Below are 27862 nucleotides of genomic sequence, written 5' to 3' on the forward strand. Positions count from 1 at the left end.
CAAAGAGAAAATACTAAAAGCAACAGGGAAAAGCAACAAATACCAGGGAATCCCCATAAGGTTATTAGCTGATTTTTCAGCAGAAACTTTGCAGCCCAGAGGGGAGTGGCACAATATTAAAGTGCTGAAACGGAGAAACCTACAACCAAGAATACTCTTGCCAGCAAGGCTCTCATTCAGATTTGATGGAGAAATCAAAACCTTTACAAACAAGCAAAAGCTAAGAGAATTCAGCACCACCAAACCAGCTTTATAACAAATGCTAACGGAACTTCTCTGGGTGGAAAAGGCCACAACTAGAAACAAGAAAATTATGAATGGGAAAGCTCACCAGTAAAGGCAAACATACAGTAAAGGTAGGAGATCATCCACACACAAATATGATATCAAAACAAGCAATCGTGAAAACAGGGGAGTACAAATGCAGGATATTGGAAATGCATTTGAAATTAAGAGACCAGCAACTTAAAACAATCTTGTGTGTGTGTGTGTGTGTGTATATATATATATATAATATATGTTACATATTGATTTGCTATATCAAAACCTCATGGTAACTGCAAACCAAAAATCTACAATGGATATACACACAAAAAAGAAAGAGATATACAAACACAACACTAAATATAGTCATCAAATCACAAGAGAAGAGAATAAAAGAGGAAAGGAAGAAAAAGACCTACAAAAACAAATCCTAAGCAATTAACAAAATGGCAACAAGAACATATATATTGGTAATTACGTTAAATGTAAATGGATTAGGTGCTCTAATCAAAAGACACACACTGGATGAATGGCTACAAAAACAAAACCCATATATATGCTGTCTACAAGAGACCCACTTCAGATCTAAAGACACATACAGACTGAAAATGAGGGAACGGAAAAATGTATTCCACGCAAATGGAAATCAAAAGAAAGCTGAAGTAGCAATACTCATATCAGACAAAATAGACTTTAAAATAAAGACTGTTACAGGAGACAAAGAAGGACACTACATAATGATCAAGGGATCAATCCAAGAAAAAGATATAACAATTGTAAATATATATGCTCCCAACATAGGAGCACCTCAATATATAAGGCAATGCTAACATCCTGAAAAGGAGATATCAACAGTAACATAATAATAGTGAGGGACTTAAAAACCCCACTTAACATCAATGGACAGATCATCCAGACTGAAAATCAACAAGGAAACACAGGTCATAAATAACACATTAGATCTGATGGACTTAATTGATATATATATAGAGCATTCCATCTGAAAGCAGCAAAATACACATTCTTTTCAAGTGCATATGGAACATTCTACAGGATAGTTCACAGGCTGGGCCATAAAGCAAGCCTCAATAAATCTAAGGAAATTAAAATCATATCAAGCATCTTTTCCACTACAATGCTATGACATTAGACATCAACTATAAGAAAAGAAATGTAAAAAACCACAAACACAGTATGCTATTAAACAACCAACAGATACTGAAGAAATCAAAGAGGAAATCAAAAAATACCTAGAGACAAATGAAGATGAAAACATGATGTTCTAAAACTTACGGGATGCAGCAAAAGCATTTCTAAGAGAGAAAATTTCTGGCAATACAATCTTACCTCAGGAAATAAGAAAAATCCCAAATAAACAACCTAACCTTACACCTCAAACAATTAGAGAAAGAAGAACAAACAAAACCCAAAGTTATCAAAAGGAAAGAAATCATAAAGACCAGAGTATAGGGGCTTCCCTGGTGGCTCAATGGTGAAAAGCTGAAAGTGTTTCCTCCAAGATCAGGAATAAGACAAGGATATCCACTCTCGCCACTTTTATTCAACAAAGTTTTGGAAGTCCTAGCCATGGCAATCAGAGAAGACAAAGAAATAAAAAGGAATCCAAATTGGAAAAGAAGAAGTAAAACTGTCACGGCTGCAGATGACATGATACTATACATAGAAAATCCTAAGGATGCCACCAGAAAACTAGTAGAGCTCATCGATGAATTCGGTAGAGTTGCAGGATACAAAATAAATACACAGAAATCTCTTGCATTTCTATACACTAACAATGAAAGATCAGAAAGAGAAATTAAGGAAGCAATCCCATTTCCATCACATCAAAAAGAATAAAATACCTAGGGATGAACCTACCTAAGGAGGCAAAAGACCTGTACTCCAAAAACTATAAGACGCTGATGAAAGAAATTGAAGATGACACAAACAGATGGAAAGATATAGCATGTTCTTGGGTTAAAAGAATCAGTATTGTCAAAATGACTATACTACACAAAGTAATATACAGATTCAATGCAATTTTTATCAAACTACCAAAGGCATTTTTTGCAGAGAACGAACGTCTTAAAATTTGTATGGAAACAGAAAAGACCCCAAACAGTCAAAGCAATCTTGAGAAAGAAAAACGGAGCTAGAGGAATCAGGTTCCCTGACTTCAGACTATACTATAAATCTACAGTAATCAAAACAGTATGGTACTGGCACAAAAACAGACTTAGAGATCAATGGAACAGGATAGAAAGCCCAGAAATAAACCTACGCACATATGGTCAATTAATCTACAACAAAGGAGGCAAGAATATACAATAGAGAAAAGACAGTCTCTTCAATAATTGATGCTGACAAAACTGGACAGCTACATGTAAAAGAATGAAATTAGAACATTCTCTAACACCATAAAATCAATTCAAAATGGACTAAAGATGTAAATGTAAGACTGGATACTATAAAACTCTTAGAGGAAAACACTGGCAGAACATCCTTTGACATAAATTGCAGCAATATCTTTTTGGACTCATCTCCTAGAGTAATGAAAATAAAACAGAAACTAATAAATGTCACCTAATTAAACTTAAAAGCTTTTGCACAACGAAGGAAACCATAAACAAAACAAAAAGACAACAAAAAGAATGGGAGAAAATAGTTGCAAACAATGCAACTGACAAGGGATTAATCTCCAAAATATACAAACAGCTCATGCAGCTCAATACCAAAAAAACATAGCAACCCAATCAAAAAATTGGCAGAAGGGGGCTTCCCTGGTGGCACAGTGGTTGAGAGTCCGCCTGCCGATGCAGGGGACACAGCTTCGTGCCCCGGCCCGGGAAGATCCCACATGCTGCGGAGCGGCTGGGCTCATGAGCCATGGCCACTGAGCGTGCGCATCTGGAGCCTGTGCTCTGCAACGGGAGAGGCCACAACAGTGAGAGGCCCGCATACCACAAAAAAAAAAAAAAAAGGGCAGAAGGTCTAAATAGACATTTCTCCATAGAAGACATACAGATGGCCAAGAGGCACATGAAAAGATGCTCAACATCACTAATTATTAGAAAAATGCAAATCAAAACTACAACGAGAGGTGTGAGTACATCCTCACACCAGTCAGAATGGCCATCATCAAAAAGTCTATAAACAAAAAATGCTGGAGAGGGTGTGGAGAAAAAAGAACCCTCCTACACTGTTGGTGGGAATGTAAATCAGTACAGACACTATGGAGAACAGTATGGAGGTTCCTTAAGAAACTAAAAATAGAGCTACCATATGATCCAGCAATCCCACTCCTGGGCATATATCTGGAGAAAACCATAATTCAAAAAGATACACGCACCCCAATGTTCTTTGCAGCACTATTTACAATAGCTAAGGCATGAAAGTAACCTAAATGTCCATCTACAGATAAATGGATAAAGAAGATGTGGTACATATATACAATGGAACATTACTCAGCCATAAAAAAAGAATGAAATAATGTCATTTGCAGCAACATGGATGGATCTAGAGATTATCATACTAAGTGAAGTAAGTCACACAGAGAATCTAAAAAATGAATTTAAATTGAATCTAAAAAAATGATAGAAATGAACTTATTTACAAAACAGAAACAAACTCACAGACTTAGAAAACAAACTTATGGTTACCAAAGGGGAAAGGTGGGGGGGGGGGGATAAATTAGGAAGTTGAGATTAACATATACACACTACAATATATAAAATAATCAACAAGAACCTATTGTATAGCACTCAATTAGCACTCAATACTCTGTAACAACCTATATAGGAAACAATCTTTGAAAGAATAGATATATGTATAACTAAATCACTTTGCTATACACCTGAAACTAATACAACATTGTAAATCAATCATACTCCAATATAAAATAAAAATTAAAAAAAAGCAAACTACAATGTCTTTGTTGAGAAATACACTGGGTCATTAATTACCAAGTTTTACTAAAAATCAGCCAATAACTCAATTAATAATTTGGCATTAACAAACAGATTAGACATTTCAGAAGATCAGTGAATTTGAAGACAGAGCAAAATGAAATATATAACCTGAACACAGAAAAAAGAATGAAAAAAATTAAAATGAGATATGGGATAACATCAAGCAGACATATATATATGAGTATATATATATATTTGGAATATATATATTTTTGGAATCCTATATATATATATTTGGAATCCCTGATAGAGTATAATGAAGGAAGACAAAGTTTTTTAAGGAAAAAAACGGTTGAATAATTTCCCAATTTGATTAAAACTATAGATCCAAGAAGATCAAGAAACCTAAATACAAGAAATGTAGGGGCTTCCCTGGTGGTGCAGTGGTTGAGAATCTGCTTGCTAATGCAGGGGACACGGGTTCGAGCCCCAGTCTGGGAGGATTCCCACATGCCACAGAGCAACTAGGCCCATGAGCCACAACTACTGAGCCTGCACGTCTGGAGCCTGTGCTCCGCAACAAGAGAGGCCGCGATAGTGAGAGGCCCACGCACCACGATGAAGAGTGGCCCCCACTTGCCACAACTAGAGAAAGCCCTTGCACAGAAACAAAGACCCAACACAGCAAAAATAAATAAATTAATAAACTTCTACCCCCAACATCTTAAAAAAAAAAAAAAGAAATGTAAAGAAAACTACATCAAGGAATATCATAATGAAGCTGCTGAAAAACAGTGATAAAAAGAAAATATTAAAATCAGCCAAAGAAAAGAAAGACATATATTAAAGAACAAAAATTAAAATGATAGCAGATTTCTCATTGGAAACACAGTGGAGCAGCAATTGTAAAATAAAGGAAAAAACTATTAACTTGGAATTCTTTATCCAGGGAAAATATCATTCAAAAATGAAAGCAAAATAAAGACTTTTTCAGACTGATAAGTCTGAAAAATTCATAAGCAACAGATCTACCAGAAAAAAATGTTAAAGGAAGTTCCATTTAAAGGAATGTTAAAGGAAGTAAAAGGAAAAATGACTCCAGATGGAAATATGGATCTACACAAGGGAATGAAAAACAATGAAAATAATAATTATGTGGGTAAATATAAAGATTTTTAATTATTTAAATCTCTTTATAAGATAACTGATTATTTAAGGTGTAAATGATAACAGTATACTGTGGGGTTGATAAGGTATATGGAAATAAATGTATGACAACAATAGCACAAAGGTGAGAAGGGAAAAAATGGAAGTATACTATTTTAAGAGTCTTACACTTATGTGAAATGGTGGAATAGTACTTGAAGTTACACGGTGATAGTTTAAGATGTACAGTATAAGCACTAAAGCAATCATTCAAATAATGAGAGTTACTGCTAATAAGTCAATAAAAGAGGTAAAACTGAATCATAAAAAGTTCAGTTGCACCAAAAGAAGGCATAAAAAAAAGAAAAAAGGAACAAAGTATAGATGGGACAAATAGAAAACAAATAGCAAGATGGAAGACTTAAACCCAACCATATCAATAATAACATTAAATGTAACTGAAACCCAACAATATATAGAACAGGATAAGGCATCCTGATGAATGAGTACAATCTATTCTGGGAATGCAAGGATGCAAGGCTGTTTTGCCCTTTGAAATTCAAAGTCTCTCACCATATTGAGAAACCTAAAAAAGGAAAACCAAATAACCATCTCAATATATCCAGAAAAAGCACTCGATAAAATCAAATATCCGTTCTTAATAAAAACTCTCAGCAAGCTAAGAACATAAGGAATCTCACTCAATTTGATAAAGGACTTATGCAAAAATTATGGTTAACATCACGCTTAAAGGTGAAAGATCAGAAACAAAGCAAGGATGTCCACTCTAGTCACTTCCAATTAAAATTGTACTTTAGGTTCTAGCCAGTGTAATAGTTAAGAAAAAGAAATAAAAGGCATCCAGCTTGGAAAGGAAGATATAAAACAGCATGACTGTCTATGTAGAAAATCTGATAGAATCTACCAAAGAGCTATTAGAACTAATATATGAGTTTAGTAAGGTTGCAACATATAAGGTCCATATAAAAAATCGACTGTATTTCTATATACTAATGCAAAAATCAGATGTTGAAATTAAAAATAATACTATTTATAACATCTTAGTGATAAATCTGACAAAAGACATGAGACTTCTACACTGAAAACTCTAATACATTGCAGAGAAAAATTAGAGTCAATATTAAAATTTCGATTACCCCCAAATTGACCTATATATTCTACATAATTCCATCAGATTTTTTGTTTTTTAAGAAATTGACAAGGTGATTCTAAAATTCACATGAAAAACAAAGGACTTTAGAATAGCCAAAACAAAGTTGAAAAAGAAGAATAAGATTCAAGGACTTACACTACCTGACTTCAAGACTTATTAAAAAGCTACAGTAACCAAGACAGTGTATAAAGTTACAGTAACCAAGACAGTGTGATATTCAGTATCAAGATAGAACAGAGTTGTTCAATCCCAGTACTACTCACATTTTAGGCCAGATAATTTTTCATTGTGGGAGCTGTCCTATGTACTCTACGATGCTGAGCAGCATTTCTGGCTTCTATCTACCAGAAACCAGTGGTATCTCCCCTGTTCCGACAACTAAAATTGTCTCTAAACTTTGCCAAATGTACCCTGGAGGCAAAATTGCCCCAGTTGAGACCACTGAGATAGACGACAGATCAATGGACGAGAACAGAATCCAGAAACTGACCCACACATATGTGATGAATGGATTTTTCATCAATGGTATAAATTCAATTCAATGGAGAAAGTATAAATTCTTTCAAAAAATGATGCTGGAACAAACAGATATTCATATGCCAAAAACAGTCAATCTATGCCTTGCCCTACGTATACAAAAATTAATTCAAAATGGATCATGGATCTAAATGTAAACCTAAAGTTATAAAACTTGCAGAAGAAAACAAGAAAACCTTGGGCTAGGCAAAGATCTCTTTGATACAACATGAAAATATCATCCTTAAAGAAAAAAAAGATAAATTAGATGTTATCAAAATTAAGAACTTCTGTCCTTTGAAAGATTCTGTTATGAGAGTGAAAAGATAAGCTACAGATCAGGTGAAAATATTTGTAAATCACATTTCTAATACTGGACTTGTATCTAGAATATACTTTTAAAACCTCTATAATGAGAAAACAACAAATTTAAAAATAGGTGAAAGATTCAAACACTTAAAGAAGAAATACAGATGGCAAATGAAACATGAAAAGATGCTCAACAATACTGGTTATTAGAGAAATGGAAATTAAAACCACAATGAGCTACTACTACACACCTATTATAATACCTAAAATTTAAAAGCCTGTCCAGGGCTTCCCTGGTGGCGCAGTGGTTGAGAGTCCGCCTGCCAATGCAGAGAACACAGGTTCGTGCCCCGGTCCAGGAAGATCCCACATGCCACGGAGCGGCTAGGCCCGTGAGCCATGGCCGATGGGCCTGCGCATCCGGAGCCTGTGCTCCGCAACGGGAGAGGCCACAACAGTGAGAGGCCCGCGTACCGCAAAAAATAAAAAAATAAAAATAAAAAAATAAAAGTCTGTCCATACCAAGTGTTGCCTATTAATATAGAGCACCTGGAACTCTCATACACTGCTGATTGGAATGTAAAATGGTACAATCACTTTGGAAAATCATTTCAGAGTTTCTTAAAAAGTTAAATTTATACCTACCATATGACCCAACCATTCTACTCCTATATTTACCCAAGGGAAATGAAAGCATATGTCCATACAAAGATTTACACAAATGTTCATAGCAGCTTTATTTGTAATAGCCAAGAAACGTAAATAACCCAATGCCCATCAACAGCTGAATGGATAAACAAATTATGGTATATTCATACAATGGAATACTACTCAACAGTAAAAAGGAATGAACTAGTCATACATCTTGTGACATAGATGAATCTCAGAATAATATGCTGAGTGACAAAAGTCAGATTTTAAAAAGGCTCATACTATACAATTTCATTTTTATAAAATTGTAGACATAATAAATTGACCTCTAGTGACAGAAAGCAATTCAGTAGTTGTTTAGGGATGGTGGGGTAAGGGTGGAGGCAGGAAGAAGTGGGAATGGATTACAAAGGGGCACCAGGAATCTTCTGGGGGTGATAGATATGTTCCTTATTTGACTGTGGTGATGGTTCCATAGACATATACATACATCAAAACTTACCAAATTGTATACTATAAATATGTGCAGTTTATTTTATGTCAATTATATACTTAAATAGAGATATTTAAAAATTAAAACTCTGCTGGTATCTAACTCCCATTCTCTCCTCTGGTTTTAGAATTCTTTTGATAATTGAGATATAATTGACATATAACATTTAAGGTGTACAATGTGTTAACTCGATAATTTATATATTGCGATATGATTACCACTGTAGCTTTAGCTAACACCTCTATCATGTCACATAATTATTATTTCTTTTTTGTAGTGAGAACAATTAAGATCTAGTCTCTGAGCAACTTTGATGTTTATAATACAGTATTGTTGACTATAATCACCATGCAGTACATCAGATCTCCAGGAATTATGTATCTACTAGTTGCAGGTTTGTACCATTAAGCAACATCTCCCCTGCACTCTTACACCCATATCACATTCTCAAAGGTTTTCCATATTAATCATACAGTTTATTTTTCTCATGAATCAATTTAGGGTTCATTAACAAATGTGATTTTTTAAAAATTCTGAGTTAATTCCTTAAGTTTTTAGAATTCAGTCGGCAATGGATGTTATATTATTCAGCAACAGAATTCATAGCTAACATGTATGTGGCAAAAGTATACTAGGCTTTGCCATTACCATTATGTTAAATGAGTAGAATTACAGATATTTAGATAAAAATAATACACTATTTAAGATGTCTAAAGCCTAATCAGTTGATGGGGAAGAGACGATGCAGTCCCCCTCTGGAGAGAGAGTAAGATATTCTATGGTCCTGAAAAATAGGTAGAGTGGAAGAAAGGAAAAAAAAAGCAAAGAGGGAAAAAATTAATGATTTTGTGACTTTCAAAAGTATGTGACTTTTTAAATCACATAGTCCTGTCACTACTCCAAAAATATAAAACTGTACTTGAAGATGTTATAATGCCAAAATATGGGGGGAAAAAAGAATTACTTACACCCTATTAAACACATTGTTTTAAAATGTTGATAGTTGGCTGAGTTGAGAGCACTGAATGCATATATATCCCCAAACATAATGATAACAGAAGTTACTGGTAGTTATGCTTAAAAACATTCCGGTTCCAAATTGAACATAAATCTCTAGCCAAAATTCTCAGGTACTAATGTGTTTATTCAGCATCTTCAAGATGAACAAAATTACCACTATGCTCAGGAAAAGTATAAAAAGGAAACTAACAAGCTTAAGAAAAAAGTAACAGTATTTTTTAATGAAAAAAATTACATTATAACAAGGACAGTAAACATTAAGTTACTCTATATATATATATATATATATATACACACACACACACATATACACACATTTTTTAATTTTTTAAAAAACCTGGTACAAAATTAAACTGCATCTTTCTCATATTCACATGATTAAGTATGTATTTTGACAGGATATAAAGATGAAACACAAGCTGGTAGGCCTCAAGATTAGAAACTCTAATGCAGGACCATATCACCAAGACTATTTTCTATCAGTTTTGTGACTTTTAGAAAACATTTACCTTGTATAAGACATAAAGGCTTTTTCTTTTAAGTATGTTAACTGCTTACACAGAAAATCAATATTGAGGGAAGGACCCACCATGCCTGTGTTTATCTATAATTCACTGTAGTATATATAATGTTCACTTGGAGGCTTAGTTATAATGATAACTACAATAAAGAAACAAGCTCAGCTGTAATTATGAATTCTAACTGCTTGTTTTGAACATCCAACTTTCTACTACAGATATTACACCTTGTAATACATGACACAAAAGAGCATATGTCAAACTTTGCTGCAGAGCTGTTAGGAGAATGCCAAATACAGATACTGAAAACTTTATGCGCTGTATTTAATACCCTGTGCATTTTAAAATTAACTGAATATTTAAAAAACGTAAACATACTTTTAAAAAAGCAACGCTAAGCACCTTTAAAATACAATACCAATATACTGTGACTGAACATGCATTTGGAAGACAAATTAATTTTTAAAAATTAATTTAGAAACCATTTTTAAAGAGCTACTCATTAAAATACTTACATGAAAATATTGATAGTTCCAGTTCCTACCTAAAAACCAAAAGAGTATACAATTAGGGATTTAAACCTTCACGCTCTTTTTTTTTCTTTTTGTTTGTGGGGAAGATTCACTGCAACTTTCTGTCCTCGTAAAAAAAGTATCAGAAGAGATATTCACATAGCATTAAGTGAGAAATGTTTTTAAACTATGTTTTGTTCTTGACCAAGTGCTAAAGTCTGGATCCTCCGACAGCTCTCATCCTCCTAGGTAACTGACTAGAGTTTGTATCTTAACAAGCATTTCTCCTTAGCAACATCAAAAAGGAATGTCTCCAAAGGAATATAGTTCAATAAACTATAATAAACTATCGTCATTAATGAAAGGTAAAGATCTATTATTTAAAATCTTGAAAAATGTTTCCATAAAAACTAGAAATAACAAATGAAATGCATATTACCCACAATGCAACACTAAACTATAAATTAATTGGGACTTATACCCTTTAAGTACACACAGACTAAGAGAAAACTGGGCTTGAGGTAAGTAAGAGTTGTGGGGTTTTTTTTGCTGTACGCGGGCCTCTCTCACTGTTGTGGCCTCTCCCGTTGCGGAGCACAGGCTCCAGACACGCAGGCTCAGCGGCCATGGCTCACGGGCCCAGCCGCCCCGCGGCATGTGGGATCTTTCCGGACCAGGGCACGAACCCGTGTCCTCTGCATCGGCAGGTGGACTCTCAACCACTGCGCCACCAGGGAAGCCCAAAAGTTGTGTTTAACTTAGCATAACATAGATTTGGCAGCCTGCCTCTATAAATGCTGACATCAAGTATTTTCAATTCTTAGGAAAAATAAAAGCAATTCTTATTAAAAAATTATATATGTAACTGAATATTAACTTTGCATTAAATATAGGTATAAATAACTTTTATGTTAAATAGGGTATAAATATAAAGAGCAAGGAATTTTATAATTCCATCTTCTTCTAACATAACAGTGCTTTATACTTAGATACATGTTGTGTACCTGAAACAATTGAAGTGAATTAAGAATGGGAGATTGAACTTAGAAAAGCCAAAAAGACTCATATTTATATGAAGTATTAAGGTTAAATTTCATATTCTGCATGCTTTGAATATTAAACATTAATATCCATTGGAAATGCTTATTACTTTTAAATAAAAATTTAAATATACCCACAAATGATCTCTGGGGGAAAAAAAGGCTTTAGGTTGATTTCTTGACAGCTATAATTGACATTTCCAGTTCGCCAGCCTTATAGAAACAAGTAGCTTATAATGAATATACTGATTAGTACTTATTCAGTATTTGAAGTAAATATACTTACAAAAAGACTCATATTCATGTTAAGTATTAAGGCTGAATTTCATATTATATTCTGTATGCTTTGAATATTAAACATTAAAATCCATTTGCAATTCTTATTTTTAAATAAAAATTTAAATAAACCCACACATGGTCTCTACAGGGAAAAAAAGCCTTTAGGTGATTTCTTGACAGTTATAATTGACATTTCTAGGTTACCAACCTTCTGGAAAAGAGAAGCTTATAATGAATATACTGATTAGTACTTGTTCAGTATTTGAAGTAAATATGCTTATTTAACAAGCAAATATAACACACCAGTTGTTTTAAAGTTTTAAATATGAACTAAAATTTCAACTACAAATCTTTACCTTTAAATACTATAAATTTTAATACCATCAATTCATTAAGAACTCTGGCACAGAAAAATAAATACAACTCAAATTCTCTTCTAACCAGAGCTGAATCTTCAATACAAAATAGGGGGAAAAAAAAAAGAGAAAAATCTTCTGCTGATATCAAAAAGTTCCCCTAATTATCTGTTAACACCAGGGAATTCTATTATTCTTTCTGAATTCTCTCAATTTCTACATTTTTCAACCCATAAGTAGTATTTTAACTACAATACTGTATAAATCCCTGCAAAAAACATTTATTTCTCTTGCTTATCTGATTCAAGTTAAAACTCTCAGTACTTACCAAGACACTGTAAATTTCTACTAGATGACCATTGGTATACCACTGGTTTGTAGTTTTAAGTACAAAAATTAGAATGGAAGAAGCTAAAATGCAACCACATAGTTTTCACAGATGTGAATGTTGGGCTTCATGTTATGATGTAAAATCTGTTGTTTTTCTTTCCAAATGAGACAGACCTCAGATATTCTCTCGTCTGCCAATTTAAAAATTTTCTTCACAACTTTAAAGAGGGAATAACTCTTTCAGAACTCAAAAAAATTCACCACACACACACACACAAACTCACATACTTTTTTTGTTGTTCTTTTTTAAGAACCAAAATTAATATCTAATTTCCAGAGGATGAATTAGATATGTGGATACGTTCAGATGACCTTTTGAAATACTGGCCTTATCAGATAATCAAAAACCATAAGAATTATACAAAATAAGAGGAATAAAATATCTCTTAAGGTAAAAATAGGGAGTTAGCAACAAATATGTCAGTTTTAAATTAAAGCTGCTCATTAAACCAGTCTTCAGTCCACTTATCACAATGCTGCGCTTTGATAATATTCACCTTCTTTTTTATGACATCAGAAGTCACCAGAGTTGTAAATTCTGAAAAGCTTCAATAATTTATGTAGCAGACAATTTCTTACAGTCCAATTTTTTTTTTGCTTCCATAGATAATGCTGGTTCTTTGGGTTCTTGCTTAACTTGGTTCACAGAAATGGTACCTTCTGGACTTTCTTCAACTTTAAAACCGAACATAAAAGAAAAAATCCTAAGGGTTAATATAATTTATAATACTGGAATCTTTAGAATTATATGAATTTAGAAGCAAGCCAAAAGAAAAACAACAGTAGTTTGGAAAAAGAATCAAGTAATTTAGAAAATCAGTTGGTGTATTTGAGAACTCAATGCTTCTGACATCTTAACGGTCATTCATATTAAATTCCTTCAGTACGGAAAAAAAAGAGACCAAGAAAACTGCAAAGTTACACTCTTCAAAAGATTCTTTGACCAAAAATCAGTCCATAATTTGATAAAATTATGAGGAATATCTCATATTTGAACTCAACTGTCTTTAAAAATATGTGTGACTAAAAGTCAGGAAGCCTCTCATTATTTGAAAATGATTTTTTTTTTTTACAAACAGCAAACATATACTACAAATCCACTGATGTGTTACCATTCTCATATGGTCTCCATACTCACTCAATGTTGTCTCCCTAAAGAAACCACACTACTTAAATACTTCAGAAAAAATATGCAACATCTTAAATGATAGCTCTGACTTAGCTGCACGAGCTCTGTGTTTGCTTATGTGAAACATTTCAGAATGTACTACCATTCTAATTTCAAAGTACTTATGACCAAATTAATGTAAATGTAGCAAACCAGCAACACTACTGTGATCTGGCAGGTGGGATACCTAAGATAAAATCTTTCTCTTTCTCAGGAATATCAGTTTTTCAGTTGCTATGGGGAACCAAGGTCAAGGGGACTATACTTGCTCAGAAAAGTGTGTTGAACACACCTAATGCTTGTCACATACAGGTGTGTTAGAGTTTAGCCTACACCATATCGAGAAAACCAGTAGAGGATGGATTTGAGTGATCCTGAGAATTCATATTTAGGTGAACTAGTCCCTAAAATCATGATCTAACTTGATAGATCACGCAAGTTCAGATCCAAAGAGGGTCTCCTTTAAGGCAATCTGAATTACAGCTCCCAGAAATCCTTGGCACAATGGAGGGACGAGAGATCTTAGAACTGGAAGAAGTTTTGGAGGCAGACAGATCCGGGTTTAAATGCCCTCTCTGTCACTTACTAGATGTGATTTTTTAGGCAATTACTTAACCTCCCAGAGCCTTGGTCTCCTCATCTGTAGAATGGGGACAATACTAGCTATTTCATGGGGTAGTTGTGAGGATTAGTTCATGTATATTCCTTTTCTCTCTCTTCTCCTAAAGTTCCTAAAGACAACTGCCACAGCCCTCTGGAGAAATTTTCTTAAAAGTATGCTTCCTATAAATTTAAAAGCCAATGATTTTTTTCTGGAAGGCACTATCTCACACATGGAGGGAAAAATATATGTTCTAAGGATAACTTCTATGAAGACTTTTGTTCTTCAAAGCAAACTGCAGATCTTTTCCCACAAAAACGCCCAATCCAGAACAATTTGTGTGAAAAGAAATGGCATAGGTCAAGTAGCAGTTAACAGAATTTATTACTATGTTGACTGGGTTCATTCTAAAGTGAAGGCAACAAAGTCTTGGATTAAAACCAAGTCCCCAAGTCTTACTAGTTCTCTTTCAATTTCTATAGAACTCAACATTTAAGTCTATAACTCAAAATCTTCCTTTTAACCTTTACATCTGCCAACTTCATCCCATTTTTCTTTGTGTGTGTGTATCAATTTTTCCATAATAACCTTTACACTAAATAGTTTTCCTTTTAGAGTTTCTCTAATATTTTTTTCATGCATTCAAAAATGACCTTCCTAAAAAAAAAAAAAAATGACCTTCCTGATTTCACCTCACCACAGATTTTCCATGTAAAACTAGGTAATTAGGGAATGAATAATTTTGATAAAGAAAAACACTAAAATGTTTAAAAGTTATTAAATTCATGGTCACCAAATTTCTTCCCTTTTTCTCCTGGTTTTACTTGATTTATTAATATATTATAAACCCACTGAGTAGAAATGACAGTTTTTTTCTCTAGTGTAATAGTAATGATAGTCCATAAAGGTTAAAAAAAATAAAATCATATGATTTTAACTTACTAAGAGCTGGGTGGCTGTCTATAATCTGTATTGGAATGGTCTGAACATTTCCCAGCAGAATCCGATGAACATTTCCTTCCAGATTCTCTGTATCCTCAACATCTCCAACTTCCACCAGCTGATCCACTGCAACCAGATTTTGATCGGGTCCTGGAAGGTTACCCATGGTAGAGGAAATACTATTGTTTTGGGTTAGGCATGTATCTGTTTGAAGGCAATGAGTTTGGCCAAGCAGCAGAGAATTATTATTCATTACAGCACTTCCTACTGAATCCAGAAGTCTTGAAGGACTGGAGGAGGGGTGATTATTTACTGATATCAGAGCTGGTGATCCATCAGAAGATGTGAATCTTGGTTGCAACTGCAAACCCTTTTGAACCGAAAAGAGTTACATCAAAATGTTTGAATTTACTATGTATGTTTTTCTTATCAAATATATTACTCTTTTGACACAAAATTGGAATAAAAGCTAAGAGTATAGCTAATAACAAATATTAAGTGAGGACAGAAACAAGAACCAAAGGAAAATTAGTACAACTAATTTTATCGCATGCATAGTCAATTCAAACTTTTCCAAAACATATTGTTTGAATTATCATCTTAAATCAAGAAACAAAAAAGTCAGAAAATTAATGATGAAAACATCTTTGATCATCTTTATAATTCTATAACAATTCTGTCAAATCCCTAAGAAAAGAGGGAAGATTGAGGAAGAACGATAAGGGCCCCAAATTTGGCTATTACACTGGATACTTACCTGTAGTTGTGTGAATATTTTTGGCTGAAATGAAGAAAGTGAGGAGAGCAAGTGCGCTGGCTCTGGAGACAAAGAACCCCTTGTCTGATTTGTTTCCACTTTGCTGGAAATTGCTTCTCCTTGTGAATTTCCTAAATTATATAAAAAATAAACTATTAAAACAAAGTAATTTTTATGGCTTCTAGGATATACTTTATTACAATCCTTACTATCAGAAATGGAATAGGAAATAAGGTCAAAGGTTTGAAACGGACTTTAAGAAGTTATCTAGTCTACTATTTCCAGAACCTGGTAGATCATCAGAATCACTAAACTTTAAAAAGTAAGTTCCTAGATTCAACCTCCAGTAATTTTAATTCAGTATATCTAGGAAGGGATGTAAGAAGCTATTTTTTTCCTTAAAAGATTCTATACCTGTAGTTCTAATCTAGTCCATTTTTTTCATGCTATAATGCTGGACCTAAGCTTCTCCAGATGTGGAACACCTATTGAATATCTCAGTTACAAAGACCAAACTTAACTCATCTTTGATAACCCTAGTGCCTAGGACAATGCCTGGCATAAAGCAGGTCTTCAATAATAATAGTACTAAATTTCTTTCAATAACTCATTTTTGAATAAATGAAGAAGAGCAAAAATTTTTCTTTTCTAAATATCTCAATTTTAAAGTAATTGCCCTTTGGGAATTTGAGTCCTTCTCATGTAATTCTTATATGTTAACCCAAATATATTCATCTCTTTAAGGTAATCAAAAACCAATTAAAACCAATCATCAACAACTATTTATTGCTCCCATACTGCATATCGCATCCGTGTAACCGAGTAATTTTAAAAAATGGTCCTGGTGTCAGACAACGATGGATTTAAGTGCTGGCTTTTCTCTGTAGCCTTCAACATTCTATTTAACTCAGTTTCTAAACTTCAGTTTCCTCAGGTGTAAAATCAGGATAATAAGAGAATTTTCCTCAAAGGATTAACAGTACTCTCACTTTTCTTGGCTGCTTCATTTCTAACTGTCCCACCTCACTATGCTGCAGTTACCTGCTACTATGATTATACCTGGGACTATTATTCCACATGTAAAATCTCTAATTCAAACATCCCATTCTCTGATCACAACCTCTATTCTTCCAGGGATTTTGCTCAGGTACTCTACTACAATTCTGCTTCAACTTCACGTGAACCTCCAGTTAACTAATTCCTCAGTTTTCTTCAGATCCATCACTGTCTTCCTTAATAAAATTCTCTCCCCATCCAGCTTAGAGTCCTGGGCTTATAATTTTAGTCACTCTCTTGCAAATACCTTAAACTCCCTTTCCTCTCTGTCCTTGGGTCATAACGCCCTGGTAAAATCCTAATTCTGGATGAAAATGGCTTCCAGGGCCTATACATGTAAAGCTGAATGTCACTGAAGAAGAAATTCGCTGTCACTACTAATACCAATTCATGGTCATCAGCCTCAATAGGACCTTCATGTATATGACAATCTTACAATGTTTCTCTCACTCTATATCAGGGATGATATTAAACCTCCATTTTCCTCAAATCTTGGTCACCCTTCCTGTGATCTTTTCTCATTCTTAACACTTACTTAAAGAGAAAAGAGAAGCTATCAGATAGAAATGTACTCAACTTCCCATCACCAAACCTATCAAGTACCTTCATCTTCATCTATCTCTTCAGGTCTCTCCTTTCCTAACATACCTTCCCTCAACCCCATACCCACTTCATAGCAAACTTTTTGAAGTGGTCCACACTGTCTCTGCTTCTTTATTCATCTCCCATTCACTCTTCAGCCACGCCAATATGGGTTCCTTCCAATCCACCTCATTGAAATGATTGGTACTCACACTTTTCCAAACTTGATCACAGGATCTTTTTCTCTCCCCTGCTACCAATACCCAACTCTTATGCCAGGATTGCTGAGCTCAGTAAATGCCACCGTCAGTCAGTTGCTCATGGAAGAAACTCAGGAGTCATCCCAGATCATTCCCACTCTTTTACCTCCTACACCTGTTCAATCAATAACCAAGGCCTTCGAATTCAATTTTTTAAATAACTCTTAAATCTGCCTAATTCTAGTATAAATGTCACCAACTGTAATCTATACCACTATCACCTTTCACTTGGACTGCTGAAAGGGCCTCCTAAAACTGTTTTGTTGAACCAGTTTTATCTCTAAGCATTGTCTATACTTTACACTAGCTTTCTTAAGTTCCTTGGACACAGCAAGCACTTTCTTGCTCAGCCTTCAAACATGCTATTCCTTTGATTGGCAAATTCCTATTCATTCTTCAGTTCTCAGTCTAGAGAATAGGGAAGGGACACTTGAGAAAGTAACTTTTAAACTGAGTTGCATGTCTCTATCACCATTCCCATACAATTTGGCACAATTCTCTCATGGCACAATTCATAAAGGTAATTCATTAGAATATACTGTAGTGCCTTTTTCTCTTGCTAAACTTTAAATTCAATGAAGCAAGAAACTTACTTTTTTTTTAGGCTCAGCATTTATCACACTGAGTTAATATACACAGAACAAATGAATAATTCTAAAGATTTTGTGAATTTTTTTTTTATGTTACAGTGAAGGTACTATGATTTTAATTAATTACATATTAAATGTTAAAAAAATGGAACTGAGGAGGGAATTCCTTATTTATAATAAAAGGTCAGTTACCAAAAATTCTATTCTTTTTTTTTTTTAACATCTTTATTGGAGTATAATTGCTTTACAATGGTGTTAGTTTCTGCTTTATAACAAAGTGAATCAGTTATACCTATACATCTGTTCCCATATCTCTTCCCTCTTGCGTCTCCCTCCCTCCCACCCTCCCTATCCCACCCCTCTAGGTGGTCACAAAGCACCGAGCTGATCTCCCTGTGCTATGCGGTTGCTTCCCACTAGCTAGCTACTTTACATTTAGTAGTGTATATATGTCCATGTCACTCTCTCACTTTGTCACAGCTTACCCTTCCCCCTTCCCATATCCTCAAGTCCGTTCTCTAGTAGGTCTGTGTCTTTATTCCCATCTTACCCCTAGGTTCTTCATGACTTTTTTTTTCCCCTTAGATTCCATATATATGTGTTAGCATATGGTATTTGTTTTTCTCTTTCTGACTTACTTTACTCTGTATGACAGACTCTAAGTCCATCCACCTCACTACAAATAACTCAATTTCGTTTCTTTCTACGGCTGAGTAGTATTCCATTGTATACATGTGCCACATCTTCTTTATCCATTCATGCGATGATGGACATTTAGGTTGCTTCCATCTCCTGGCTATTGTAAATAGAGCTGCAATGAACATTTTGGTACATGACTCTTTTTGAATTATGGTTTTCTCAGGGTATATGCCCAGTAGTGGGATTGCTGGGTCCTATGGTAGTTCTATTTGTAGTTTTTTAAGGAACCTCCATACTGTTCTCCATAGTGGCTGTACCAATTCACATTCCCACCAGCAGTGCAAGAGTGTTCCCTTCTCTCCACACCCTCTCCAGCATTTATGGTTTCTAGATTTTTTGATGATGGCCATTCTGACTGGTGTGAGATGATATCTCATTGTAGTTTTGATTTGCATTTCTCTAATGATTAATGATGTTGAGCATTCTTTCATGTGTTTGTTGGCAGTCTGTATATCTTCTTTGGAGAAATGTCTATTTAGGTCTTCTGCCCATTTTTAGATTGGGTTGTTTGTTCTTTGGTTATTGAGCTGCATGAGCTGCTTGTATATTTTGGAGATGAATCCTTTGTCAGTTGCTTCATTTGCAAATATTTTCTCCCATTCTGAGGGTAGTCTTTTGGTCTTGTTTATGGTTTCCTTTGCTGTGCAAAAGCTTTTAAGTTTCATTAGGTCCCATTTGTTTATTTTTGTTTTTATTTCCATTTCTCTAGGAGGTGGGTCAAAAAGGATCTTGCTGTGATTTATGTCACAGAGTGTTCTGCCTATGTTTTCCTCTAAGAGTTTGATAGTTTCTGGCCTTACATTTAGGTCTTTAATCCATTTTGAGTTTATTTTTGTGTATGGTGTTAGGGAGTGTTCTAATCTCACACTTTTACATATACCTGTCCAGTTTTCCCAGCACCACTTACTGAAGAGCCTGCCCCTTCTCCACTGTACATTCCTGCCTCCTTTATCAAAGATAAGGTGACCATATGTGTGTGGATTCATCTCTGGGCTTTCTATCCTGTTCCAGTGATCTATATTTCTGTTTTTGTGCCAGTACCATACTGTCTTGATTACTGTAGCTTTGTAGTATAGTCTAAAGTCAGGGAGCCTGATTCCTCCAGCTCCGTTTTTCATTCTCATTGTTGCTTTGAATATTTGGGGTCTTTTGTGTTTCCATACAAATTGTGAAATTTTTTGTTCTATTTCTGTGAAAAATGCCAGTGGTTGTTTGATAGGGATTGCATTGAATCTGTAGATTGCTTTGGGTAGTAGAGTCATTTTCACAATGTTGATTCTTCCAATCCAAGAACATGGTATATCTCTCCATCTATTTGTATCATCTTTAATTTCTTTTATCAGTGTCTCATAATTTTCTGCATACAGGTCTTTTGTCTCCTTAGGTAGGTTTATTCCTAGATATTTTATTCTTTTTGTTGCAATGGTAAATGGGAGTGTTTTCTTAATTTCACTTTCAGATTTTCATCATTAGTGTATAGGAATGCCAGAGATATCTGTGCATTAGTTTTGTATCCTGCTACTTTACCAAATTCATTGATTAGCTCTAGTAGTTTTCTGGTAGCATCTTTAGGATTCTCTATGTATAGTATCATGTCATCTGCATTTGTGAGTTATTTTATAGGCAAAGAGACTCTTAAAGGTTAATAAGCCAAAGAATAAAAAAAAATTGTACTGTATATAATTATTAATTTATCCTAAAGCATCTATTTAGGTGTTAACTTTTTAGAAGCCATTATGCTAAGAACTAGGTATATTAATTTGAATAAAATATGATTCTCAAATCATAATGAAAGATACATATGCATAAACCAAGGATACCATGTTAAATGCAGAGATAAATACAAAAGAGTGAATATCCATCTGTACATAGGGGGTGAAGTTAAGAGAGCATTTAAAGCCAAAGAGATTGCTATGTGAGTAATGAGAGGAGTTCACCATACAGAAGAGGAGAAAAGACATTTCTAGAAGAGACATTTCTAGACAAAGACACTTCTAGAAGAGAGAACAAAAAGGTTGAAATAAGCTTGGAATATTGAGAGAGCAAAGGAGTAAGAACATATGAGAAAAAACAAACCATACAAAAAAAACCATACCAAAAAAAAAGGAAAGCTGATTATATAGGAGGAAATTTAAATAGCTGGAAGTATTTTCATAAATCCTAACATAGTTGCTCTTGCCTCTTTGGGACATGGTTTCCTTATCCATAAATTAGATGAGATAAATTAGATAACATCTTAAATGTCTTCCAATTTTAACACTGTTTGATTTTATATCTTAAAAGTATTCAAGATAACCTACCTTCTGCAAGTGTAACTGTCACAGTCTCTCTGAGAATATTCCCACTACCTGTAGTCCATTGAAGCTGAAATGGGAACATTTACTTCAGTAAAAAGAACAAAGCATTTATTCTGGAAACTATTTTAAAACAGCAATGCAACTGTCATATCTTATTCAGTCATAGTATAAATGTGCTTTATTCTGTAATTACTCTCTTTATTTGTTCACATTCTCAAAGTATTAAGTATATTTAACTATGCAAATAAATTAGCTTCCTAAGGTCAGATAGCAAGAATTTGGATAGCAAGTGTAGATGGCAAAGACTACTGCTAACCAAATCTGTTTTAGTTCCTGAATTTTGGATAGTGAATAACTAAGAGTTTTGGACAGAAAAGAATAGTAGCTCTAGCTTAAAAAAGTCTCAATCTATTCAGTTACTGAATTTAGAGAGTAAAAATGTATAGAGAAAAGAATACTGCTACTTGAGATTTTAATGCCAAAATCACTGCTTGTATTACAATTAGCAGTTCCTGGGTTAATCTCTTCAGATTAGGCAAAATTTTCATAGAAATGGCCACTTTTCTGGAGAAAGCTACAGTATCACAATGTGAGGTAAACTTTATATCCATAGACAGCATATAGAACCAACATCATCACTTTGTGTATTCAACTCTGAACTATTCTATTTAAACTTGCTTCTATTGAAATTTTAAAAAGAGGTGGAGATATACACAGTATGTACTCAATAAATATCTGTTAAATGAATAAGATATACTTTTTACAGAGATAATATGTGTTGATTTTTAAGTGAAGATTACTATTGTTATTATAGTCAGGGTTGGAAATTCGCTGATATTTCTTCTTGTGAGAGTAATAAAAAATATTTTAGTCAAATCATTATCTGAGAGTTCATAGTGTTCACATTTTGAGAAAAAGATACTACCATTTTTCCTTATATCACAGTTATAAGGAAATAAGTTATAAGTTATATGGCCTAATAGCAATCATGCATCAGCTGAGAAGGATTGTTGTAATAAAACAAGGAATTACAGTTGTAATCATACCGTTGCTGGAATAATCTCTGAGTTATATACATTATCTCCATTTCTCAAGGATTTCTGTACCTCATGGATGTGATTTTTTATATCATTTACAGTTGGAAAAAAGGATAAATTATGTCTTTCAGGTATCTCATCAGGTTTGAACAGTTCCCTTTCCACAAATTTTCTATGGAGAATATAAAATAGAATAAAAACATAAACAATCTAGCAATCTAATTCAGCTCAAATGACAGAGTTCTCTTTTAGTATAAACTTCTAAGTATGGTTTACAGCTTTATAAGTAATTTATATTTTTCCACTTTTTTCCCATACATTAAGTCATGGAATTCATGCAGATTAAAGAAATGTAATATTTTCATTGGTTAAACACCTATATATCTTAGAATGAGCTTTGATATTTTTATGAATTTAACGAAATCACTATTTTCAATTTAAATATAATATGTTTTTGAATGCCAGGCACTGCACTGAACACTTCACATCTAGTATCTCCTTTAACCCACACTATAATCCTGTGAGGTAGGTATAATTATCATTCCTACTTTACAGATGAGAGAACAGAGGGCTACAGAAGTTAAGTATTGCTTTGGCCAAAAAGTTCGTTCGGGTTTTCGTAAGCTGTTAGGGACAAATCCGAATGAACTTTTTGGCCAACCCAATCATTTCCCCAAAGTTATACACCTAGCTAGTAAGTAAGAGAGACTGGGCCTATACCAAAGTTATACATATAAACATCATGTTTCATTGCTTTCAAAAGTCATCAATTAATATATGAAATACGTCTGCTCAAATTTTACAAGTAGACAAATGAGAAGATAGAAATAAAAGGCAGCATTGCCATACGATGGTTATAAAAAATAAAGATATAAAAGAAATGATAAAATTCAATATATATATTCTTTGTGCATTACATTCAGTAGACCACATTGAAGAGCTGTATTATACCTCTGTTTCTACAATATAGGTTTAGTAAAATAGTGGATGGCTTACCAAACTTTGGCTCTGTTCTAAGAATGCCCCAATGGAAATAAACATAAAATGTCTAAGAAAGCTGCTAAATAGAAAAGTCATGTATTAATTAAGAAATAATCCTGGGAAATACTCATTGTGTTGTTCAGATCAGACTACACAATAACCAGAAGGAATAAGGTCAGTTAAGTAGCAGAAATCATGCTGGAGAGCACAGGCTGTAGTCAGACCTAGATTTCAGTTCTGCCTGTATATCTTTAACCACCCTGAGTCTCCATTTCCTCATCTGCAGAATGAGGATAAATACACAAACTTCATGAGTCATAAGAATAAATGAGATCATACCTATAAGTGCTTAGCACAATAGCTGGCACATACATACTAAGTGCCACGTAATAATTATTATTATATCCTGAGTATCAATAAAATTAGACCAGAGTACTACCTATAAAATTTCATTAAACAAAAAAACTATCCACATTCTTTTGTTGTAATAAAATTTAATTGCATTTCAAACAGGTTAAAACAAGTATCTTGGCCCACGTTTTAAAATCTTTTCTACAAATTTTTTTTCTGTAAAGGTATTTAGTACATAATTCAATGTATATATCATTTAGAAATAGTCCAATTTGCCAAATCTGAATATGGAATATCTCAAATGAGTAATTCGAATCATTACTTATGGCTTGCCAAGCATCTGCAGAAAAATGATCAGTTCATAAATAAGATTATTTTAATAAATTAATAAACTATATTCCTTATCTACTCTGATAGCCTATATCCTGGAAAATGTCTATAATATTAAGTGTATTATTTAAACCAACAAACAGAAATGAAAAAGAACAATTTGTTTCTACTGTACCTTAGCTGTTTCCTTACTGCATACACTTGTTGTATTCCCTGTGATACTAGTTCTTGAATTTTATGTGCTACTTGAGGATGTAGACGTGAGGGTAATGTACAGTTCTCATCTCTAACTGCAGCTTCCTCTTCTTCAAGAGAAGACATAGGAAAAGGGGAAGGTGATAAAGGGAGGCAGGGAGTCTCTAATTCGTGATACTGATGAGCTTGCTGAGTAGGTAACTGTACATACCACCTGACAAGAAAAAATATTTAAAATTATATTATTAGACAAAGGCAAGAATCAGGGCTTCCCTGGTGGTGTAGTGGTTGAGAATCTGCCTGCCAATGCAGGGGACACGGGTTCGAGCCCTGGTCTGGGAAGATCCCACATGCCACGGAGCAACTAGGCCCGTGAGCCACAACTACTCAGCCTGCGCATCTGGAGCCTGTGCTCCGCAACAAGAGAGGTCGCGAAAGTGAGAGGCCCACGCACCGTGATGAAGAGTGGCCCCCGCTTGCCACAACTAGAGAAAGCCCTCGCACAGAAACAAAGACCCAACACAGCCAAAAATCAATAAATTAAAAAAAAAAAAAGCAACAATCATAGTTACTTATGTTAATACTCATCAGGAGAAGGAATCATCGTTTAAGAAAAATTATATGATTATATGATATTAAATAAATGTAAATTTAAAATTTTTACGTAAATTAAATAAAAATAAAATAAATATAAATAAAAGTTAAAATGTTCTGTCTTAACTCTTCTAAGATTGGCTTTATACCCAATTAAATAAAAATCTTTATAAACCTTTATAGACTTTTACTATGTCCTTAAAGTTAAGGAGGGTGCAAGATTTAGGTATACATGAAAATGGTATTTAAAATTTCATATTAAGTAAACTTTACCTCAAAATAATGAGATTTTAAAATCATCTTTTGAATTGTGTATTTACCATTCTTCTACCATTTTGTTCCCAAATTACAACTTCTGTGTTGTACGTATAATCCTCCTAACCAAAGAGTGGATAAAATTTAGTGCCTACGAAGATCGAGCTATGTGAGGGAATGTTCTCAGACAGGAACTCAACATACTGCCCCCATAGCACTCCAGCTCCTTTTGCCCCAATGAGCAAGAGAATCAACTAAAAGGTGAACACAGATTTCTTACAGCCATGCAGTAAAACAGATTCTAGGAAAATGAACTTATCAGATAGGATACAGTTTTAATAAATATCTTTATACAAAATGCTTGCACTGTCTGATATTGCATGAAACGGAGCCTACTTAAAAATTATACAAAATGTTCTCCAAACTGAAGAGTCTAATTATTGATTGTATTTATTTTTCATATATCTGAAACTTTTTCTAAAGATCACATAAAAACTGTATTCCATACGCTTAACCCCCTTATAAATTCTTCACCTGGACCAGCACATAAATGAAAGTAAGAAAGAAAGCTAATATTTCTTATTTAAAACCTGAAGCATGAAAGATATAAAATGGAATTTTATATAGGGCTTAGAATTCATATCTGGCTGCCATAAGTAATCAAAGATGGGTTTTAAAAATATATGTAGGTGACTGCAAGTTCAGTTCCTAATAAGCATCTGAAAAAACGTACTAAATATATAATAAAATGTGTTGCTAAATATGTATTTATCATTTGGGGAAAAAACTTCCACACTGTATAAAGAATTCTTTGGTTAAAATTATCCACATTTGGACGATAAACTCAATGGCTTATACAGTGGTAAATCATTTTAATACCTAGGGAGCAACTAATAAGACATCTATCTACCTTATAAAAACCATTTCTTAATGAAATAATTGGAAAACATAATAATTTCTCTTATTACAGAATTCTTCCAAATGGAGCGAAGTAATTTGTAAAATAAAAGAACAATATAAATGTCATACCTAAGAACACCACCAGCATCTACCAAGTTCTTCTTTAGCATGTTAAAGGCTTTTTCCTGCTCCATTCGGATTATTTTCCTGTCAATTTTGGGGTCTGTAGGAACTCTATATTCAGGAAATTTCTGTACCTTTTTAATGTAAATCCTTTTTATAAGAAAAAGAAGAATTGTTTTCATTATACTATAACCTCAAGACTAACTTATCAACCACAAGTTTACTTTAGCATTAGTTTAGCAGAGTTTAGAGAAAATTCGATTAATCTAGAAAGCATTCAGATAATTATGTGAAAGATATGCCATATTTTCCGTGTATAATACTCAGCAAGTTAATAATCATTACTTTAGTAAAAATGTCTAAATATTATGAATATTAACTTTTTTTTTCTGGATCTGTCTCTTCTCCATTCTCCCTGAAGCTGTAAACACCTCACACCTGGATTACTTTACTACCTGCCTTCTGGAGCCTCTAGGCCTCCAGTCTTCTATTTCTCAAATCCACTAGATATATCAATGCCACAATAATTCTTTGCATTTGTACTTCTCTGTTGAAGAATCCATCTGTTCTTTAATCAAGCACAAATTTCTTAGCATTCAAGGCATTCTATATGATTCTAATTTATTTACCCATCTTTTCATCACTTCAAATATAAAATTGCTTTTCCTGTTAAGTTTATCATCTCAATGTTCCTTCCTCCTCTGATACCAAATACACAATCATGCTATATCTTTCTTTATATCATTCTCCTACCCTACCATATCTTCCTTCTAGTTCTCTATCTACCAAATTCAATCTAAACTTCAGTATCCAGGTTAAGTTCCATTTTCTTTCCTGTTAATGAGTTTGCTAGGATATATTCCTTCTCTGAAGACAGTTAGCTAATCCACATATTTAACATTATATACAATACTATTATGTTCTCTTATAGTTTGTTGCTTCCTGATCTACCCCAACAATATTTTAAGTTTCCCATGATTAAGTAAAATCATATACCTCTTTTAGTCTCCCCTCCTTCCCATGGCACCCAATGTTGTTGCTGGGCACAGAGCAGATACTCAAAAAGTACTTATAGAATGATAGAGAATAAAATTATCTCTTCACGTATAGATTTTCTCCCAAGTTATATCTAAAGTTCTACATTGCTCATATTTAAAAGCAATGTTTTGTTTAATGATCTACACTGCTTATATTTAAAAGCAAAGTTTTGTTTAATGGTCAGGTTTAAATATTGTCTAAAGTTATCATTATCAGATTAAACATGAAAAGTCTTCTTAACTGGCTTTAAAAACTTCTTGAGAATGCTGGGGTTTGTGATATGAGATGTAATGCTAAAATAAAATGTTTCAAAGCTCAACTAAATCCAACATTTACATGTTATTTAAAAATGTTATCTTATGATTTAAAACACTTTCAATGTGTGAAAAAAGAATATTAGTAAAGAACATTACAAAAATCTTTAATTGGTGCACATTATTCATTCTCAGCCACAGCAATGACTACTCAGTAGTCCTATTCTACCTAAAACTTACTCTGCTGGTCTTCTACATTGCTGGTATGAATATAAT

The 27862-nt window shown here is 33.7% G+C and overlaps 1 protein-coding gene across 6 annotated transcripts in view; it reads right to left on the bottom strand.

Moving 5' to 3' along the window:
* Nucleotides 1-27862, bottom strand: part of CARF (calcium responsive transcription factor) — a 96318-nt gene that overhangs the window by 34439 nt on the left and 34017 nt on the right. For 4 of the 6 annotated variants that reach the window (XM_027123733.1, XM_027123751.1, XM_027123756.1 and 1 more), the window contains 8 exons: nucleotides 26301-26444; nucleotides 24403-24636; nucleotides 22575-22737; nucleotides 21532-21595; nucleotides 16045-16175; nucleotides 15288-15657; nucleotides 13074-13251; nucleotides 8073-10543 (listed from right to left, as the gene is read on the bottom strand). In XM_027123733.1, the coding sequence (XP_026979534.1) occupies nucleotides 13133-13251; nucleotides 15288-15657; nucleotides 16045-16175; nucleotides 21532-21595; nucleotides 22575-22737; nucleotides 24403-24636; nucleotides 26301-26444 (1225 nt within the window). In that variant the 3' untranslated portion in view covers nucleotides 8073-10543; nucleotides 13074-13132. Of the gene's footprint in view, nucleotides 1-8072; nucleotides 10544-13073; nucleotides 13252-15287; nucleotides 15658-16044; nucleotides 16176-21531; nucleotides 21596-22574; nucleotides 22738-24402; nucleotides 24637-26300; nucleotides 26445-27862 lie in introns of those variants that run through there. The other 2 variants (XM_027123747.1, XM_027123738.1) reach the window with 2 other exon arrangements.

The sequence above is a fragment of the Aethalodelphis obliquidens genome, unplaced genomic scaffold (assembly GCF_003676395.1).
Source record: "Aethalodelphis obliquidens isolate GAN/ISIS:26980383/991018 unplaced genomic scaffold, ASM367639v1 scaffold2, whole genome shotgun sequence".
NCBI lineage: Eukaryota > Metazoa > Chordata > Mammalia > Artiodactyla > Delphinidae > Aethalodelphis > Aethalodelphis obliquidens.